We start from the raw sequence: 20,405 nt of genomic DNA on the forward strand, positions 1-20,405 counted from the left end.
TAAACCATGTGGTCTGCATTGCAAACCAGTTATCAAGAAAATCCCACAATAATAGAAACCAGTTGTTTTAAAATATAAAATAAAAAATTACAACAATAACATTGAACTATTTGGTGTATAAGTACAACGGTATATAAGGATGATGAAAATGTTTATTTTAGATTTAGTGTACTTTAGCAGATGTTCGTGTATTTACAAAATAAAACTTTGCAACCTTACAGAAATTGGTGGCAGGCAGGGGCATGACTACCATTTCTCTATCAATAAGTCAGGAAAATTGACCATTTGTTGTGAAAGCCATTAATTAGGAACATGTTCATTATTATTACTTTATAGTGTTTGATGATTTATATGGTTTAAGCCACAGGTGTCAAACTCAAGGCTCAGGGGCCAGACCGGGCCCACCACATCATTTCATGTGGACACCAAAAGCCAACTATGGGCAGTCGTTTCACCAACACCAAATTTATATTAAAAAAAAAAAAAGTGTCTCAAGTGACACTTCAGAATAAATTTGGTATATTAACATTCACTGCCTTTGACAAGTATACTTGTCAATTGTATTTTTTAGAGCGGTGCTAAATGGGGGCGAATCTGAGCATGCTCCACTGTAAATATCAAACTTGGAAACAACTTTACTGATGCCCAACCACCGGTAGATGACATCATTGCCCCATTTTATAGGAAATAAACACAGTTTCAGAGTCCATGGGAGAAATGGCTGTATTTTGGCAAACCTACATTTTTCTGCTGTCAATTATAAAAGAACGGGACGGGACAAAAAGTAGGGAGTCTATTCTGTTATTTGGTAGATTCGGTTTATATATAATTATTGAATGTAATATCACGTGAGTATTGGAAATGTAAAAATTTTCTATAATGACTGGCAGTGAATGAGTTAAAAATAATCCGTCATCCCTGTGTACAAGTGGACAAAATTGTTGGTAGCCCTCACGTAATGAAAGAAATAACTTGAATCTGACAAAATTAATAACCATTTGATGAAAATCAGACATTACTAACAAATTGTGGTTGAGATCCTGCCCCAAGTGGAGGAGTTCAAGAATCTTGGCTTTTGTTGACGAGTGAGGGAAGAATGGAACGGGAGATCAACAGGACGATTGGTGCAGTGTCTGCAGTAACTCTATATCAGTTTGTCACGATGAAGAAAGCTCAATTTACCAGGTCTATCTACATTCCTACTCTTACCTATGCTAAGGAGTTGGGGTTCATGACTGAGAGAACAAGATCCCAGATACAAGCGACTGAAAATGAGTTTTCTTCATTAAGGTGCTGTCCCTTAAAAATAGGGTGAGCAGCTCAGTGACCGAGAGAGGCACTATATGACATAATTTATTCAATCATTTACTGTAAAAAGCATGTCTTTTAATCATCACGAAATTCTATTTAATTGAATGGCTTACAAAAACTGTTAAAAAGCCTAGGTTAGTCCATGGGTTTTGATTGAGATCTATTGTCTGGCGATCAAACCAGGGTCTACCCTGCCTCTTGCACAAAATCAAACAAACAAACAAACAAACAAACAAACAAAACAACAACAAAACCAGAATAAAGTAGTGGAATGTTGTAATGACTGACTTTTTAAATTTAAAGTTGAATATCTTGACTCTTGATTGCTCACAAACCTAGGGTCATTCCATTTAGAAACCTTTTTTTAACAGTATATTAAAATATGTATTTATGAATTGAGACAAATAATGAAAAAGAGCAACAAATATCAATCAGGAAAATTAGACCGTCAGCTGCATCTGAGAAAAACTGAGGCAGTTCCCTTCACGCCAAGTAGGTCCAGTAGGTGTGTCGTGTAAGTGAAAACATAGGACAACTCCACTTACAGTGTAAATGTGTCTTTAACGATGTCACTGGCTTCGGCCTTCATAATGACAATTTTAAAATCAATATTACAAAAAAAAAAAAAAAAAAAAAAAAAAAAAAAAAAAATCCATGCAGCCCTTCTCCTGAAAATATTCAACAAAACAAAACACAAAAAACAACAGTAGTCCTTTGTCCCACGCAACTGGGGATGATAGTGTGTTAGCAGGATACTGCTTAAAGTTTTGGAGCTAGCTTCCCACTAAATGTTTGGAACGACACAAGGGGGACTGATTTTCTCCTGATGGTGGTCCTCCTATTTGTGTTTCTCAGATCACCTTCCTAGTAGTCCATTAGCTCCAGTGGGTCGAAGAGCCTGAGACTGAAGGCCGGATAATTCCCTTTGGAGAGGGCTTGGAGCCAAACCAGGACATCTGAAAAGCAAATGAGAAAGATTGCAATCAAAGGAACCCAAATGAATACAAAATAAAGGGGACTGTATCTAGCATTTAGTCTTGTACTTAAGTGTTTAAAAAAAAAAAAAGGATCAGTCGAAAAAAAATTAGTACAATGAATTCAGTATATTTGTTTTATACTGCCCAAAATTTGTAAATATAGATAAAAAAAAAAAAATTATTTAACACTGACTTTATACTCCAAGGTTTGCTTTAACATGTCCTCTTCCTCGTGGGTGAAGTTCAGTAACACCGACACAGCTCGTATGAGTTGATATGCCTACAACCAAAACACATACATGAATAGCTTCTAAATCCATATTCGAGCTTTAAATTTGACAAACTATTTAGGAAAACGACTGATGACTTACCTCAGCATCTCTGGATGACATGAATTTGAGAACAACATGCTTCAAGTATTCAAAGTTGATTTCTCTTGAGTCGTTAAGGTCTGAGGTGTTGGTCACTGTGGTGTTTGGGGTGTAAAAACTTGGACTAGACGACGGTGGCAATTCTGCACAAACCGTTTCTTGTTTTACTACAATGCTTTCTGTGATCTTTTCCTTTGCTTCCTCTTCTGGCTCAGGTTTCAGCTTCTATAGTGAGCAAAGAAAGAATACAGAAAAAAATTCTGTCAACAGAAAACTGTAAAGTAGGACTCTTTCAAATCACGATGCAGATAATGCTGCAATATTGGATTATGGATGCCAGCAAATTGTAGGAGCACTTAATATATGAGAAGAAAGGAGAATTATCAATTGAAGTGCAACCGCATATAATGCTCGATCGCATGTTATTGTGAAATTATGGTAATTGGGCATAGTGCACCTGTGTAAAAAAAAATAAAGAAAAAAAAAATCACACCTGCCAGTCAAGCATTTCAAACTTTTTTTTTTTTACATGGCAATCAGGTGAGTTCACAGAGAAGGTGCATCTTTGAGAATTTTCATCCAAAGCATTTGTAGCATATTATACATAGTTATGCACTGGACTTTTAAACGAGGGTTTCAGTCTGTTAGACAACAACAACAACAACAACTACTACTAATTTGTCTTACCAGTTCTTTTTGCAACGTTCTTTTTAGTTCTGCCATTCGCTGCTGCAGCTGTTTGATAGTCTGAAAGTCAAACACAAGCTTTTTTTTAAGATGGTGGTTTCAGTCACTCTACATTTGAAAATATCGGCATGTTATTTTTATTATCACACCTGTTTTCACGGATACACTTGACAAGAGATTTACAAGTCAATAATTATATTAAGAACTCCTGAGGATGTGTCCCCTTTTGAAACTTTCATAAGTAGAGATAACACAATGAGAAGAAAAATGTATCGTACCCTGTTCTTGTCACTGAGCTGCTGCTCGAGCTCTATGTTAACCTTCTGAGTTTGATCTAGATCATCCACTGTCACGCTGCCATTGTAGTCCTCCACGCACACAGCAGGGCTGTGAAGCTGCTCAGTCAGGGTCTCTACCTCCACCTCTAAATATGAGATCTGCAAACACACCAACTGCAACTGTAAGCAGCTAAATGTATATATTTTTACACGTTGGGAGTCTCAGGCCGTTAAGGTATGCAGAAATGTGAATTAAGCATCATTAATCTAATGGATAGGCACCGGTAGGTACTGACCCGAGCCTGACAAGCATCTTGCTGTTGGGTCTGGCTGAGTAGCTCTTCTCTCAGGTGAGCTAGCTGGGAGTCTTTGTCGAGCTCAATCTGCTCCCGTTGCAGCCGCAGCTGTTCACATTCGTCCCGGAGCTGGGCCAGTGATGCCTGCCGACTCTGCAGTTCTGTAACACAATTTTACACTGTGTGTATTTCCTTGACAGAAAAAAAAATGTATCACAACACTGGTGATCATTGGTGAACATTGTACACTGAAACCATTACGAAGGGCATGAATTCAAGGAGAATAAATATGATGAAGTGGATTACATTAATTTGAAGTAATTAAGTGTGCGTATGTACCTTCACGTAGTCTTTGGAGGTCTTTTTCTCTCAACATTAGCTTCTCATTGACAGTTGACAATTCTTGTTGTAATCTCTCAAGTGATGCGGTTGACACCTCAACCTGAATTCAAACACATAATAACACTCTACGTTTCATATAACAAACGCGAAATTGGATCAGGAGAAACTGATGAATGATGCCAACAGACCTGTGTTTGTAGTTCCTCTCTCTGCCGCCTGCTTTCTTCTAGAGCTTTGGCAATTTCAGTGCTAACTGTCTGTCTGCCGACCAATTCCACCTGCAACGGAGAATGAATATTTTCTTTATATTCAATTATTAATTTCATTTAAAAAACATTAACAATAGACAATATATGCTCCAATCATTAGCAGCTTTTACCTTGCACTGTTCCAGATCTTCCATCTGCTGTCTCAGTTGGACATTTGCCTGATCTCTTTGCCTCATTAGGTCAGCCTAGAACAAGAAAAGTGATGGCAAAGAATTAGTCCTTCCTTATCAATGCTCCCATATGATTCATAAAAAGATGACATCGCCAAAAATACCAGTACACCTATGACGTCAGAACAAAACCTTGTAAGACAGATGTACCATGATAGAACCCATCTTCACCTCATGAACATCCGAGTTCAATCTGATGTGATTGTGGCTGGTCAAAAAAGACGAATCCCAATTCCAAATAAACCTGTGATTTATGCTCTATACAGAAACAAATCATCAGCAAAAAAAAATGCGCAGAATGGACTATGAATATGCAAAGTTGGCCACTGATGGGAGACATTTTCGATAGCAAGGCCAACTGCTTATATTGAATTTTGCTTCATAGATGAAAGAAATCTTGAATCTTGATCCATAGAACCCCCTTATACCACACAACCCCACACCCAAACAAAAATTCATTCTCAACAGCCATCTAGTTGTAATTGATGGGCATAAACTTTGTAAAACTTCCACATAGTTCATATATTAATGAAATGTTAAAATTGCTTTCCAGCTTTATTTTTCAGTCCAGATGCTATAAAACTGCCAATTTAAAAACAACATCAAGAAAAACTGGAGCAGGCATTCAATACTTGCTGGTCCACGAAACCATGGATTTAAAGTATTAACTGCATTAGAGCATCTCTTATTTGCTGCTTGCTGCTTTGGTTTGGAGGAGGTTACAGTTCTCAAATTGGAAACGATAGAGCTGTATTTCAGCAATGCTGGAGATTACAGTATGTGCAAAGTGCCCATTGACAAACCCAACCCAGAATTGTGAAGAGCCTACCATTGTGTCTTGCATTGCATGTTTATCTGTTTGTAAAGAGGTTATAGTCTCCTCCAGCCTGTTTTGCTTCTCTAGATTGTGCTGCTTCAACAAACACAACTGCTGATCCAAAAAGGCTTTCTCTGCATTCCATTCTCCTTGCTGAAAAACATAATGCATCACTTGATTAATATGTTTTTGTAAAATGACAAACACAATATGAATGTATAGGTATTTTGAGTTTAAAGTTTTTTTTTTGGGAAAAAAAAAAATCCTTACCTTGCTGACAGTTCGGCTGTCACTTCAGCCTTTGTTAGAGCTGTCAAACTTCCTTGCGTGATGTTTGACAGCTCTGACGAAGGCTAAAGTGACAGCCGAAACTGTCAGCAAGGTTAGATGATTTTTTTTTTTGCTTTTTATAGGAAAAAATATTTTTGTCTGGAAAAAAAAAGTCTTTAAACTCAGTTAATGCCATAGTGTGATACATTATGTATCTTTTCAAATATTCACACAGGACCTCCTAAAGGAAAGTCACCTGTCATAATATGATCAGAAAATAAACCAAAGACAATACTACAGTACCGTGAAAAAGAATTTGCCTCATCCTCCCCCCACACACTCAGTTTCACATTTTTCATCCATCAATCCATTATCTGTACAACTTGCATTCTTATGATTGTCATGATGTTTAATAGTAAAGTTTATTTCCAGCTTGTGTGACAAGTCAAACCACCTGGAATCTCAAAAATCATGTATTTTGTGTAATATTCACTCAGTCATTCATTATCGATCCGCACAAGGAACGCGGATGTGCTGGAGACTCAAGAGAGAGGTGGGTACGTCCTGAACTGGTTGCCAGCCAATCGCAGGGCATATGTAGACAAATAACCAGACACGCTCACATTCACACCTACTAACAATTTAAAGTATCCAATTAACCTACCATCTGTGTTTTTGGAATCTGGGAAGAAGCCGGATTACCAGAAGAAAACTTACGTAGGCAGAGGGAGAATGTGCAAACTCCACACAGGAAGGCCTGAGCCTTAATTAATTTCATTGATTTACAAAATGAAGCTCAGAATAAAACATTCTTGACTACTGAATGGGAACTAACCAATTTTTCTGTCTGCTGTTCTTTCACTTCAATCTGCTGCTGTGCACTCTTAAGGCGATCACAACTTGCTTGAACCTGCTGCTCCAGGGTTGCTATCTGAAAAATAAATCAGCACAATAACACAATAGAATAGAAGCTTTAACAGCACATACACAGTATGTTCAATAGAATGTATATTTCTAAGGTTTCTGGCTGAGCTGGAGGTTTTCTAGCCTTCATTTTCTTAAAGCAAGTTGATGACTCTCATGACAACTTTAAATGCCAGATAAGATTTCACCATGATTTTAAACTAAAATGTACATGATTTTTTCACAACATGGAAATCTTAATTCCAGCGGGTGCCACTAACAGCATGTATTTGCTGTGATTGGTCAAACGTAGTGGTAGAATTTCATATACGTGGGTACATACAAACAAGATGATTTTATCTTTCATCATTTTAACAGCACACCATTCAACTAAAGTGAAAAAGCTACGTCATCTTGGGTATTTTTCGTAGATGTCCTTGCTCACTTGTGTGTCTGTTCTGTCTCGGTAGGACCTTGAGGATTCATCTTTATGTCGGAGAAGTGTCTGGAGCTCTGTAATGCTGCACGTCATTTTGGATACCTTAGATCAGACAGACAAAAACATTCGGTGAGCTGACAGTATCTGGCAACACTGGCCTGCTCGCACGATGAGCAGCCGGTTACGAGACTCCCGCTGGAGACAGTGATAGTCAAGAAGCCTTGAGACGAGCACAGGGCACCTTCCCGGGCCATTTGGGGTGGGGGCTGTGGGGCAACTAACTTGGAACATTTCGAGCTCCAGTTGGAAGGGGAGCATGCATAAAATCAGGATGGGTGAAGAAAACCTCTTGTTGCTACAGCAAAGCCACGGCCTGAGCACAGGCCACTGGTGGCCTGACCGGAAATCCAGTGGATGTCGGCGGGCATGAATAAAAGGGAGGCCGAGCAGAACGCACCTTCCTGGTTACCCATAACACACCCAAAATTCTACTGGGAAAGCAGTAGGAGGCTGGAGGGAAGGGGACTGCAGCATGCAGCGTTACACCGGATGGATAGTGAAGGAGACGTCCAGACACAAATGTTGATGGGGAAAAAAAAAAAAAAAATCCAAATTTTTCACAACACAAAGTTGGCAAGTATGTCCCAGAGGCTGGAATCGTCATAACAAATTATCTATGCTTACAGATGTAAGAAATGTTTAGAAGGCAATGAATGCGCAGCTTTCGGCATAGTAGCATTCACATTCCGCTAGCATGATGTAGCTACAATTGGCTATCGCCACCGAGGAAAATAAGGCGGTATTTATCCATTGTGAACAGCTAAGATGTTAATCTGATAATTACAAAAGGTGTGTGTCATAGATGGTCAAATAAAAAAGGCTATTGTAAAGATATTTTGGGCAAATTCCTACATAGAGCAGCTTTAAGTTATTACGCAAAACTTAGCAATCTTTTTTTTCTTATCTTGCACTTGATAAACACTTCATATAAAAAATGGAGTTGCATAGTTTTCAAGTGAACAACAAACAGTAGTGTGAATCGTGTATCATAGATGTTTGTGAAGACCTGTGCCTCCGAGGAACTGACTGTATCAGCATGCTTTGTCCGAAATTCTAGTAGTTCTGTTCTGGACTCTTCCAGTCTTTGCTCAAGACTGGACCTCTGCAAAGCAAAACAACAAATAAGCATTAAGCTTCCCCAAACATACTTTATTAATACTGCGAAGGAAATTAAGTTTTTTAATTCACCTCCTGGAGAAGCTCAAGAAGATGGTCGTCCTGGCTCAGGTTTCCTTGCAATTGCCTCTCTAAAGAGTTCACCTTCTTCTGAAGGTCCCCCAAGACACGCTCCTTGTCCTCCTCACTAACAGCAGCCTAATGAATTCAAGAAGTCATCTTCAAATTTACATGAATTCTTAAATTCAACCTATTGAGTTAAATGCTTTTGCATTAAAAAGCTAAATAATACATCATATATTTCCATAATGACCCACAGTTGTTTGACAAGAACATTTGTTTTTCTTTGACCTTTTGTTGTTTCAACTTCAGGGCATTATGTTCAGTCTGAAGATCCCGGAGGGAGCTCTCTGAAATGGACACCATACTCTGTGACTGAAAGAAAAAAACATGTATTGAGGCGGGGTACTCATAATAAATAACAGATAAAATGACAAACGACATTCACTCACACTGACCTTCTGCAAGTCTTCTGAGACCTGCTGGATGACCAACTGTAGCTTCTGGTTTTGTCCTTCCAACTCACCAATTTTCTTATCTGCCTCTTCTCCGAGTAGCAGCAGTTCCTCTCTGCACAAATCCAGTTTTGTCAAGATTTTGATACAAATAGACGTTGTTCCACAAAAAAAACAACAACAAAAAAAACGTTTTGAATCTGAAAATCGATTTTAAGTTAAAAGATACAAGTTCATCAAATTCAACCGAATCCTTCCACTTTAAAATATATTCATAGAATTGTATTTTATTCAAGAGAATTGCCACATTTTCAGAACTGACAAATTCATTTTCATATGCATGTAAAAGAACAAGAAACTCATTCCATAAGACTCTCAAACTGAGCCGAACCAAATCGACTCGGAATCCCACTGAATCAAACCAAATCGAATGGTTCCACTTTAACAATGAGACGTTCTTTAATTGTATTACACATGTATTGAATTGTCTTTTATTGGGGTGATACACACCCCTGCAGAATACAGTGCATATGCAAACCAATGTTTATGATTCAAATCTTAATTTATTCAGACAAAAAAAAAAAAAAAAAAAAAAAAAAAAAAAAAAAAAAAGAAGTCACTTTTGGAAATCTCTGAATCTGTACATTGTTTCGTGTTTATATTAATTTCAATTGACTGATTATTCAGTTCTCACACTGCTATACGTTTGTTTTGTTTTTTTTAACAACACCACAGCAGAGTGCAGTGACAATTACCGGTAATGTACACAAATTGTGTAATTTCTGGTCAGACTTGCAAACTGCATTTGACAAAAGTGTTTAGACTTTTGATTCAGCAATTTACACTTATAAGATTATGTATTTAAAGTATGACTTGAAATGATTTCATTATTCTCCGACTATTATGAGAAATCATTAACATGATAAATGAGTTCAAGTAAGACTATCATTAATTATTAATAATAACGTTTAATTATAATATTTAAGTAAATCTGAGCAGTTGTTATCTCATATGTATGTATCAAACTGGTCGCCCTTTGCATTAATTAGTAGTCAAGAAGCAGCTCTCTGAGGCCCGTGACCCCTAACTTAGCTCATCATATTACAGACTACACCCTGAATTGGTCGCCAGCCAATCAGACACACACAGACTCAAATCCACCACTACAGTCACTACTCAATGATTCTATTCTACGCGAGTAAAAGGCAGCTGTGTGAACTACTACATTCCTCAGTATGGTAAATTCCTGACCAAAAAACAAACAAGTGTAAAACAAAGGTGTGCCATTTTACCGTTCAATTTCCAGCTCAGTTGTGAATCTGGAGCTCTCTTCAAGTTGCTTTTGTAAAGCTTGAAGTTTCCCCTGAGTTTCGGAAAGCCTTTGCTTCGCTGAATGAAGTTCAGCCTCCTGCTGCTGGAGGTCCCGCTCCCGTTGGCCCAGCTGTTCTTCCTTTCTCAGCAACTGGTAGACATAGCGGACTATCACAAACAAGCAATCCTTAAGTTTAAGACCAAGCTAACTACAAAGTTGGCACTTGCAATTAGAAAAGAAAGAGAGAGAAAAAAAGACGCTGATAACTATAAAGATGGTGTTTGCAATGAAAAAAAATGTGAGGACTTTCCTCATTAGTTAACATAGTAACTATGACAAATGATAAATATGATCTGTTTATGATGCGTCGCTGGCCTCATCTTATGCCTCTAAACTGCAAAAAAAATCACTGCACCCGAAGAAATATAGACAAACTTCTTGCACAGAGGCTTCATCTGCACCATGTAGCCATTCACGCTGACATTTCCAATCTGCATAAACCCCCAATCTACTGTATTTAAACTACCCATGACCTTTCCTCTACTGGTGGAATGTTGATACTGCAATCTATGACATCTCATCAGGTAAAGCCACATCAATGATACAGTATGTTTGACACAAATCCACCCGATGACACGGACTAATCGACAGGATAATCGATTCTAAAAATATTCAACAGTGACTGCTCTATCCCCCTTTAAGTCCAAATGGGTTGGGAGTATCAGTGTTCTACACGTACAAGACGCACCATGTGTTTAACTTTAGCAAGTTCCTGCTGCTGGAAGCCCTCCAGTTCATCCATATCATCCCTTTTCTGGAAGAGTGTCAAGCTTTGCTCCATCATCTCATCGAGTCTTGCTGATAAGGCCGTCTTCTCCTAAATGAACATACACATTTTGGGTTTTGTAATTTTGGGAATAATCAAGTGAAGTAAAATGACGAAATACAGTGTTCCCTCACTACATCGCTTTTCGGTTATCGCAGCTTCACTCTATAGTGGATTTTCATCTGTGATCATAACTGCAGGTTTACCTCAATACTTTGCTGGTTTCCTAAATCTAGATCTAAAAGACACGTAAATCCACCAGGATCGTACCTTTGGCTGCAATGTGATGTGGGAGAAAACGTAAGCCATCTTTAAGGCACAACGGTAAAATGAACAACTAACGTAGTCAACAGCCACCACATCATCGCCCTCGTCTGTTGCTTTGGCGCTCCTAAAAATTTAATTACCAGTAGTTATAATTACAAATGCCTTCTTCTAAAAGTAATTCCTTTCATAAATCACTTACTGCCTTGTAAATGTAATTAGTCACTCGGCAAAAATGTTAGTCTCTATTATCCTTGCTATGATGTTGCAATGTGACACAATGTACTTGAAGTTGTAGCGCATTGTTGTAATGTGTCCAAAAAGCTTGACTTTGCAGCACTATTAACTTAACGCAGTTTTTTTTCCCAACGGAATTAGTTTACACCGAAAATAATGTTCTTTATTTTATAATAATGTAATTTTTGCAATGTAACTCCCGCAATAAATGAGGGAACACTGTATTCAAATTAATGAACCATAACAACATAATGCTTACCTTTTCCACATCAGCCAACTTCTTCATCCATTCCTGTGGTTAAAGTATAGACAACAACGATGCATTCAGACCACAATAATGTGACTGTGTCTATGTATGTACTGTAATTAAGAGTGCCCTGAAGAAGCATACACAGTACACACCCTTCCTAATTTCAGATGTTTTTTTCTTCCCTTTTCATTTGTTCAATGTTTGGGATTTTTAATAAATTGCACCTATTTAAACCATGAGTTACCAGTGATTCACCACTGTTTTCAGAAAGCTAAGTTCCATTTCACTGGTCTCACCCAGAATTTCTTACTGCCAGTCAAGTTTGATTGAGCCAGACGAGGAGGCTCAGACATCTGATTTGGATGCATACTGGACGCCTTCCTGTTGAGGTGTTCGCGGGCACGTCCCACTGGGAGGAGTCCCAGGAAGACCCAGAACATGCTAGAGTGACAATGTCTCATGGCTGGCCTGGGAACGCCTCGGTATCTCCCCAGAAGATTCACTCTTAGACTTAGACTTGACTTTATTGATCCCTTTGGGATGGCTCCCTCTGGGAAATTTACATGTCCAGCAGCAATGAGAACAGAACAGATAACAAAATAAAAAATAATTCAATCAATCAATAAATAAGGTTATTACACTAGAGATTGAAATAATAATAATAATAATAATAATAATAATAATAATAATAATAATAATAATAATAATAATAATAAAATGAAAAATAATAAAATGAAAAATAAAAATTTCTTCTTTTGTGATTTATCTGTTTCTTTTGAGCTATTAATTGGTTTGGTGATCTGAATCAAGTACTAATAAATATGCAAAAAATAAATATAGATATAAATATCTGAAATCAGGAAGGGGGCATACTTTCCCACAGCCCTGTATGTATGCATAGGTCAGATTAACATTTACCTGGTCCTTTTTGTCCAGTGCTAGAGTCATCCCTTCTGCAATTTTGGCTCTGTTAGCCTGGTGAAACTCATTCTGCTCTTGAAGTTTCTTTATGGAAGCTAGGCAGAAAATACGAGACAAAGTAAAAACAAAGGGCACAACAAGAAAATAAAAAACAAAAACAAAAAACAAAAAACACAAAGTTGACTGCAAGCATGAAGTAAATCTGAGAAAGGAAAAGCCAAAAAGAGGAAACGGTTAACACGTTAACATATTTGAAAAGTCAAAGTATTAGGCTGCGACATGATCCAAAGCAAAGGCTGACAAATGCCATACATGCTTTCTCCACACTTGACCTGTTTTGCTGTTGACGGGAGCTTGGCAATGTGTTGTACCATCATGACGTGCAATGATTTGGACACTCATGAGGGTCACTTGAAATTATTGGGGGACGGAATAATCTTTTTGATTTTGTGAGAAGACTATCCCTTAATGCAGAAACTGCTTAAACAGAGTTTCTTTCACATAATTGTCATGTCATTGCTATCCAACAATTACAGAAATGTGATTTGTCTAAGACAAAATTATATCTTAAATGTGAAGTAAATCTGATGTCATACACAAATCTCATTTTCCCTCACAAAAATAACATTTTAAAAAATGCATGATGGTGCCAACCAGTTTGACAATGGGGTTGGTATTTTCAGGGTGATGTGCAGCCTTACTTTTGCACCAGCCCAAACTTAACGTATTGCTTTTACCCTAATCCTGCTTTAAACTTCTCCGCAACGTCATCCCAGACCGGAATGCCTGTTGCGTTTTCCGTGGTCTTCATGATGCTGTTTGCTCCCCATGATTGTTTTAATAGACCTCAGAGACCATCACAGAGCAGGGGCATTTACACTGAGACTAGACTACACACAGGTGGACTATTTATCATCACCAGCCATTAGGTCAACATTGGATCTCGTCATTCAGAAATCATCAGGGAACTTTTAAAGTCAGGTGCTACACTGAGAGAAAATCGGGTGAATAATTTCACATGCACTACTGTTCAATTATGTATTTGTTTGTTTGTTTGTTTATTTATTTTATAATTAATTTCATTCCACTTAATGATTGTGCCCCACTTGGTGTAGATTCTTCGCAAAAATAAAATAAAATAAAATACATTTTTTATGTGTATGTTTGAAGCCTGAAATGTGACAAAAGGCCACAATGTCAGAGGCTGCTAATGTGTTGCTTTAAAGGGAGAGGCAGAAGAAAACAAAGCAGTGCATGCTTACACACTGGCTCATGACCGCACATCAATGTAGCATTCAGAAGGCTGCTCACATTTAAATCTTAAAACACCTGTGCGGAAAAAAAAGCAATCAGTATATCAGAGCATGCAGACCACCACTTGACCGTATAGCCATTTGTTCTCCCAGAATATTAACTATGACTTGAATAAACAGGTTTTGGGTTTCAAGATCCTTCAACATGACCACAGAAAACATTTACAAAGCATTTGATAATAACACACGAAATGTGAGAACTGATTTTGTGGAAAGGAGAAGAAGCGGTGAGTTATTTAGTACAGCTGAATGACAGATAAGAGAAAAGAAGCTCACTGGTAGGAGGGGAGCGAGAGGAGAGGTACGTACAATCCTGGTGGTTTTCTAATGCAATTTCAAGCTTCTCCTTGGTCTTCTGCATTATTCGCAGCTGCTCAGCGTAGTCTAGTGTTGTTGGGACACAGGGACGAGATGGAATATCAATGGCACACGTGTGCACACAAACGCACGCAAACACACGAGGAAACAGGAAGATGATAGAGAGAACAAAAGAACAAAAGGAGAAAACAAAAGGGAAAATGTGATTGACGAATAATGAAAAATAAGCCTAATGATTTTCTTATTTGAGAAAATCATTATTGTGGGGGGAGCAGCATTTATCAAAATCTCAAGGCTCTACTCTATTTGAGTAGAGGGGTTTAATTATAATATAAGTACAATTATTACAAGACAAAATAAAATAGGGCTTGAAAAGAAATCAATATTAATAACATTTGTAAAATGTTTGATAGAAAAAAAATCTGGGAGCAAACGCCGACCGTGCCACTGTGCGTGCTGTAGGCTTAGGCTACAATGTGGGGTTAAGTTTGGTGACAATCACAAGCACGGGGAAATTTTGAGCACAAAAGCACGTTTTGAACACACAAGAACCGTTCCTGAGTCGAGTTCACTGACTACTTTTGTGCCGATCCAAAGAAGCAACAAAGTAGTGTGTGTGCGTACACGTGTCCTACGAATCTTTAGATTTTAAAGGGTTATTGTGCAATTTATTTAAAATGGCTCAGTCACACACATTCACCCACCAATGGTCGGCTGCTGCCACGCAAGGCGCTGCCAGGTCCACTGGGAGCAAATCGGGGTTCAGTGTCTTGCTCAAGGACACTTCGACAGTCACCAGGGGTGAGGGCCAAACCCACAACCTCACGAATGGAAGACAACCACGACAACTGAGCTATACCAACATTAAATTTGACACCAATTTTTTTTTTACCTTTGGTCATATTTTAACAAACTAAAGTTAAGCACAGCTAATTTTACACTGAAACGTCAAATTCACAAGAATGTAATCACAAAAAAGCCAAATCACTATCAAAATTCTGAAACTTGCTTTCCACGAAGAACCATCATATGTGATATTATAACCTATTAGGCAGAGGTGTGCCTTCTGTCAACAGTGTTTCCGTTCTATTCATTCAGCAGCGGCGCAGCGGCGCGCCGCCGCTCCTTCAAACAAACAAAAAAAAAAAAAAAAAAAAGTGCGCCTTTTGTGTGCGCCAACTCTCAACAGCGTTCCCATTATATTCATTTGGCAGTGGCGTTGCGCCGCTCCTAAATCCGAACCGCTGCTTTTTCGAGCCAGCAAAGAACAAAACAAAACAAAAAAAACAAAGCAAAACAAAAAAAAAAAAAAGTGCTTTTTGTGTGCACCGAGTTCCGAAGACAGAAGAATTCCAAAGACGTTATCCTTCCAGCCAAGCATTTGGGCAAATTTTGCTGTGCCACCATGCATTTCTGATTGCTGTGCGCTCGTTCCTGGTTGGCTGCTTCCTCGAGCCACTGTAAATGACTGCGTATGACGTGTGACTTTGGAGCATGCATGCAGGAAGAACGCGGAAGAGAGTTGAGGCTATGTACTTGAATGTGGAGATTAAACGAGAAAGTGAATAAAGAGACAGATAATATAAAACACCAGACTGCAGTGAGACCTCCTGTGTCCTGCAGTTCATTTCGCCTAACCCGTTCGGAGCCCACTTTTTTGGCAATGTGCGGCCGCAGGAACGGACAACAAAATACTGCCGGTATTTGCACTGTTCAACATCCGTTTGACCAAGGAATTCGGAAAATGGGATCAGCGAAGACACATGTCTACGAGGCATAATTTAAACTGCAATCAATTACGCGTTTGTACATGGAGGCATGAGGGAATTCCACATCAGTGGAGGAAGCAAGAAAAAGAACTCGAAATTGACGTGTCCGCCGAGCACGTAATGCAGTTCGGCTTGAAATATTGATGGCTTGACGATGACGGACGGGTGTACCAACTGTTGACGATTGCCGAATGACGGATTCTCAAAATTCACTGACGCGCCCACCTCTGCTATTAGGTGCTCTTAATCCAAACACAAAATCATCCACCCTGAACCATAACTCCAAACAGGAAATCACACTTGCACATAACCGCCCAAAGCATGCAGTCTTGTAAAAGACAATCCCTTCCTTCCATCCATCCATTTTCGATACTGTTTAGGTGAATTAGGTGGCTCAGCTGACTCGAGCGAGAGGTGGTTTATACCGTGGATGAATTGACAAAGACAAGTAGACATCACACTGAATGTCCCACCTGATAACTTTGCTTCGAGCTTACGGATCTGATCATTCCTCCTGAGCAGTTGGGCGGGCAGGTCGTCCCTGGAGCTGCTACCGTCAGATGCCTAGGGACAGAGAGATGACACAATATTACATTTGAAAGTGAGCAGCAGCTATAAACAACTCAAAATCCACTCTACCACCACCATTTTTAGATTTTTTTTTTTTTTTACATACCGGTGTTCTAAAATGGCAAACAACATACTGCCTTTAATATAAAAATATTTACGCTTGCATGATTCAATAAACATATGGTGTCATGTATCACTTGGCATCATTGCTTGGTCAACTCTAAATAATTTATGGAGGTGCAGTTGAGCCTGTACTACAGCCTTAGGAATAAACCTTCCACTACAGGGGGAAACAATAACTAAGCTAACTTAGCAAAACAGCATAATCATGGAGAATCGTCTTCATAAATATGACAGTATTTACCTGGAACAATATCAGCATATTCACAGCACCATTTCAACAAATGATCACATAAAAAAAAAAAAAAGGTAAGCAGCAAAATGAGCAGGATTAATTTTTTTATTTATTGTTTTTATTTTAAATCTGTATTTCAAAGTAACATAACAAAATCAAAGGTTGTTCAATTTAAGGAGTCCGGTAACAACATCCTGATGCATGGCAAACACTGAATGCAACAGCCCAGCCCTGACGTCATCATTTTAGTTTAGAAAAGTCACACCCAACTAACTGTCAGACCTGCTACTGTACTATTTCACAAGTGTTAATGTCACCATTATTCCAGGATTCCAGTTAGCTTGTGGCCGAGTTAAGATGTGTTAAATAAAATAAGCAAAGAATATGAATCAGGACTATTTTTGAAAATTCAACTTTTTACTTGTTTGCATGGTTGGATCTGAATTATAAAATTATACTACCATTAAGTAAATCTTTATGAGCTTTTTCTGAAAAGGTGGCTGTGAACAAGATGCCCTGAATTTTTGCAGCTTGTGATAGATGACTGAGGCGAGCTTAAATGACATTAGTACAACAATGACTCTTTCTACCCATGACTTGGAAGCAAATCGGGGCAAAGATTGTAAACTAAATTGTAGACTGTGGATGACTGGTTAGCAGGTCCGCCTCCCAGTACTGTGGACGCAAGATCAAGTCCAGGCTCCGGCCTTCCTGGGTGGAGTTTGCATGTTCTCCCCGTGCCTGCGTGGGTCTTCTCCGGGTACTCCAGTCTCCTCCCACATTCCAAAGACACGTGTGGCAGGTTAATTGGGTGCACTGAATTGTCCCTAGGTGTGCTTGTGAGTGTGAGTGGCTGTTCGCCTCCGTGTGCCCTGCAATTGGCTGGGAACCAGTTCAGGGTACACCCCGCCTACAGCTGGGTTAGGCTCCAGCACCCTCGCGACCCTTGGAATAAGGGTTAAGAAAATGGATGGATGGATCTAATTAGACATTCATTTCCTCAAAACTGCAATTGGGATTTAATTTGTGATTATTTGTTTTCAAGCTCCCTTTTTAATGTATTTTTATTTTATTATTCTTTACTACAACAATATCAGATATATTAAGAATTATAAGATACTAAAATAAAGGCAAATGAAGCATTAATTGATATAAAAGCCAATTTATCTATTGAACTACAGGTACAAACTTATTAAACACTTTTGAAGTGCTGCAGGTTCGGGAAAACCCAGGTCCAGAAGGTAAAAACCCTGCCAGTGCCACAGATTGGCTTTTGCCACAGGTGCTCCTATTCAATTGGCATCTAAAGGAGTTTTTCTCCACCTGTTGAGTAGAAACACCTGTAGCTAAAGCCAAACAGTTCCAGGTTTTTTACTTTCTGGACCTGGATTCTGGATTCAACTGATGTATGTTGTACAAACACATTTTGAAACATCAAAATAGTAGTACAAAATAATTGAAATCTAGTCACATGATATAACTGCGACAAAATATGGAAATACGCCAGCGAGATATGCGCGCTTGGGAAGTACGTTCTTGAGACTGGGCTTACCAAGAACGTACTCGTTGCGTCACAAGAACGAGTCCGGACTTAAAGGCAATGTTACAGGGCCATTCAAAAAACCATAATCTTAAAGAAAACTTACGAAGTCATCCCCCGAGTCTGCTCCCATTGAAGTGATGGATTCCTTGCTGATGGTGCGGGGTAAACGAATGCCAGTCCGTGGGGCCGTGGCTGCCTCTTCTGCAATCTTTTTCTTCAGCTTGGCAAACATGTCTCTATCTGCAGTAACTTCCTCAACAGAAGCTTCTAGAGATCATTGCACACCATACGGTGTAGGGACTTCATCGCCTCTTTGCGTAACAAGACACGTATCCTTCTGCGGTACCCTTCAAATGAAGTACACCTTAGTATTGCCATTCCACTACATCTGGGGAGACAACAGAAACAGATGTGTCTTTCAAATGCCAAATCTGGGAAAATTTGCTACAAATCATGTTTTAAACAACGCTTTTGCATTAGGGCTGCACGATATTGGAAAAACATGCAATATACGATATACTTGCTGAACATAGCGATATCGATATTATTGCGATATTTAACATGTACCTAAAGAAATTACATTTTTGTAACCTAATGAAAGAAAAACATTTTTCATGTGGCAAAATAAGCAACCTTAATGTAATCTTAGTTAATTAATTGTAATTATGTCTTGATAATTTTCAACTATTGAATGGCGATGCACATTTTAGTTAGCATCTGACTGGTCAAATTCATATAAAAAACATAAAATTCCATATAAAACTTAGTGCGTGCCTTTGCGATATGCATATTGCAAGGGCCAATATCGCGATATCGATATTTTTTCGATATATTGTGCAGCCCTATTTTGCATCGTGTGACTGTGACAGCAGGGTCATTTTTAGGCTTGCAATAGCAGTGAAGCAATTTTGAAAGACCAGTATCATTCAAACATACGGGTAAATATTTTATTTATCAATTCCATGATACATTGAAAAGATGGTAAATTGCATTTTGGGCAATGTGACCTCTGAACCTGTTATCTTAAGTATAACATTTCAAGTAGAACTTAACAATGAATCTGCACATCGAACGAAACGAGATACCCGAGTTCAGATTAATAGTAACGAGGGCTTTTGGAATAACTTGATGAATTGAACGGTGCTGAAGAATTTGCTGATTCCGTTTCAGTGAGCACATCCTTTAACTAAACACCTGATATGTAAATGTCAGGTGACAGCTTTAGCTTGTTTGTCGGGATTTTTTGTCATACTTTATAAACGACTAAGTTGGATGTGTGTAATTTGGGTGAACTGTTAAATCGTTTGCCTAAATAGCTAGCCACGTAGCGCTAAAACATCCATACGCTAGTCATAACAATGAAAGTTAACATTACAACCACCGGGTTTGGTTAGCAATTGTTAGCTTGGTTGCTCTTTAGAGTGTACTTTCTCTTACCATAACAACTCCACATTTACTTGGTGAGGTTTTCTCGTGCCTACCGGGGTTGCCTTGTCCGCTCCAAGAACAGCGTGTCGTTACTGTAGGAACCAAATCGTTGCTTTTTTCGTCTGTCAAGCTAGCCAACCCAGGTCTGTGAGCTACACGTAATCGACCAACACAGATGACCGATGACATCACGGCTGCGCCTCCTGTTCATTGGAGAGGGACGTGGAAAGAACAAGGAGGGTGCGCCTGCTAGCGGGCGAAAAGGTAAAAGCAACATTCGCTCCTAGTATTATTTCAGCTTCTCCAATTATCCATATTCATACCATACCTACCTACAAGTTGGGGCGATATGCCTGGAAAAAAAAAAAGAAAGTAAAATGATAAAAGTACGTCATTATCAGTCTATAATTATTCCCCCAAATTAATAATAATAAAAAAGTATTACTGTAAATGGATTAGAAGTACAGGGGTGGGTAAC

General features: G+C 38.7%; 1 protein-coding gene across 4 annotated transcripts; it reads right to left on the minus strand.

The window, feature by feature from the left end:
• Nucleotides 1-1,337: 1,337 nt before the first annotated feature.
• On the minus strand, nucleotides 1,338-20,168 carry golga1 (golgin A1). 4 transcript variants are annotated; one of them, XM_077522800.1, is made up of 24 exons: nucleotides 19,981-20,168; nucleotides 18,603-18,887; nucleotides 16,505-16,595; nucleotides 14,221-14,328; nucleotides 12,629-12,726; nucleotides 11,720-11,752; nucleotides 10,882-11,010; nucleotides 10,114-10,283; nucleotides 8,825-8,936; nucleotides 8,658-8,741; nucleotides 8,379-8,504; nucleotides 8,197-8,292; nucleotides 7,137-7,232; nucleotides 6,624-6,719; nucleotides 5,531-5,671; nucleotides 4,642-4,716; nucleotides 4,451-4,540; nucleotides 4,260-4,362; nucleotides 3,921-4,081; nucleotides 3,625-3,783; nucleotides 3,347-3,406; nucleotides 2,660-2,884; nucleotides 2,482-2,568; nucleotides 1,338-2,267 (listed from the first exon to the last, which is right to left on the minus strand). In XM_077522800.1, the coding sequence occupies exons 2-24, from the start codon at nucleotides 18,729-18,731 to the stop codon at nucleotides 2,187-2,189; spliced, it is 2,550 nt and encodes an 849-aa protein (XP_077378926.1). In that variant the 5' UTR covers nucleotides 18,732-18,887; nucleotides 19,981-20,168; the 3' UTR covers nucleotides 1,338-2,186. The 4 variants fall into 4 exon arrangements, with proteins under 4 accessions (XP_077378926.1, XP_077378928.1, XP_077378925.1 ...); XM_077522802.1 differs by having other exon boundaries at nucleotides 14,254-14,328; nucleotides 19,937-20,168; XM_077522799.1 differs by having other exon boundaries at nucleotides 19,937-20,168.
• Nucleotides 20,169-20,405: the final 237 nt, after the last annotated feature.

Source organism: Festucalex cinctus, chromosome 5, assembly GCF_051991245.1.
Source record: "Festucalex cinctus isolate MCC-2025b chromosome 5, RoL_Fcin_1.0, whole genome shotgun sequence".
NCBI classification, from domain to species: Eukaryota; Metazoa; Chordata; class Actinopteri; order Syngnathiformes; family Syngnathidae; genus Festucalex; species Festucalex cinctus.

What these genes read in the sequence shown, in the direction of transcription:
- golga1 (XM_077522800.1), bottom strand. Translation starts at nt 18,731, where the DNA reads ATGTTTGCCAAGCTGAAGAAAAAGATTGCAGAAGAGGCAGCCACGGCC. An exon ending in AGTTGGCTGATGTGGAAAAG is followed by an intron (nt 11,011 to 11,719) that starts GTAAGCATTATG and finishes ATGTTCATTTAG; the next exon opens with GAGAAGACGGCCTTATCAGC. An exon ending in TCTCAGAAGACTTGCAGAAG is followed by an intron (nt 8,742 to 8,824) that starts GTCAGTGTGAGT and finishes TTTTTCTTTCAG; the next exon opens with TCACAGAGTATGGTGTCCAT.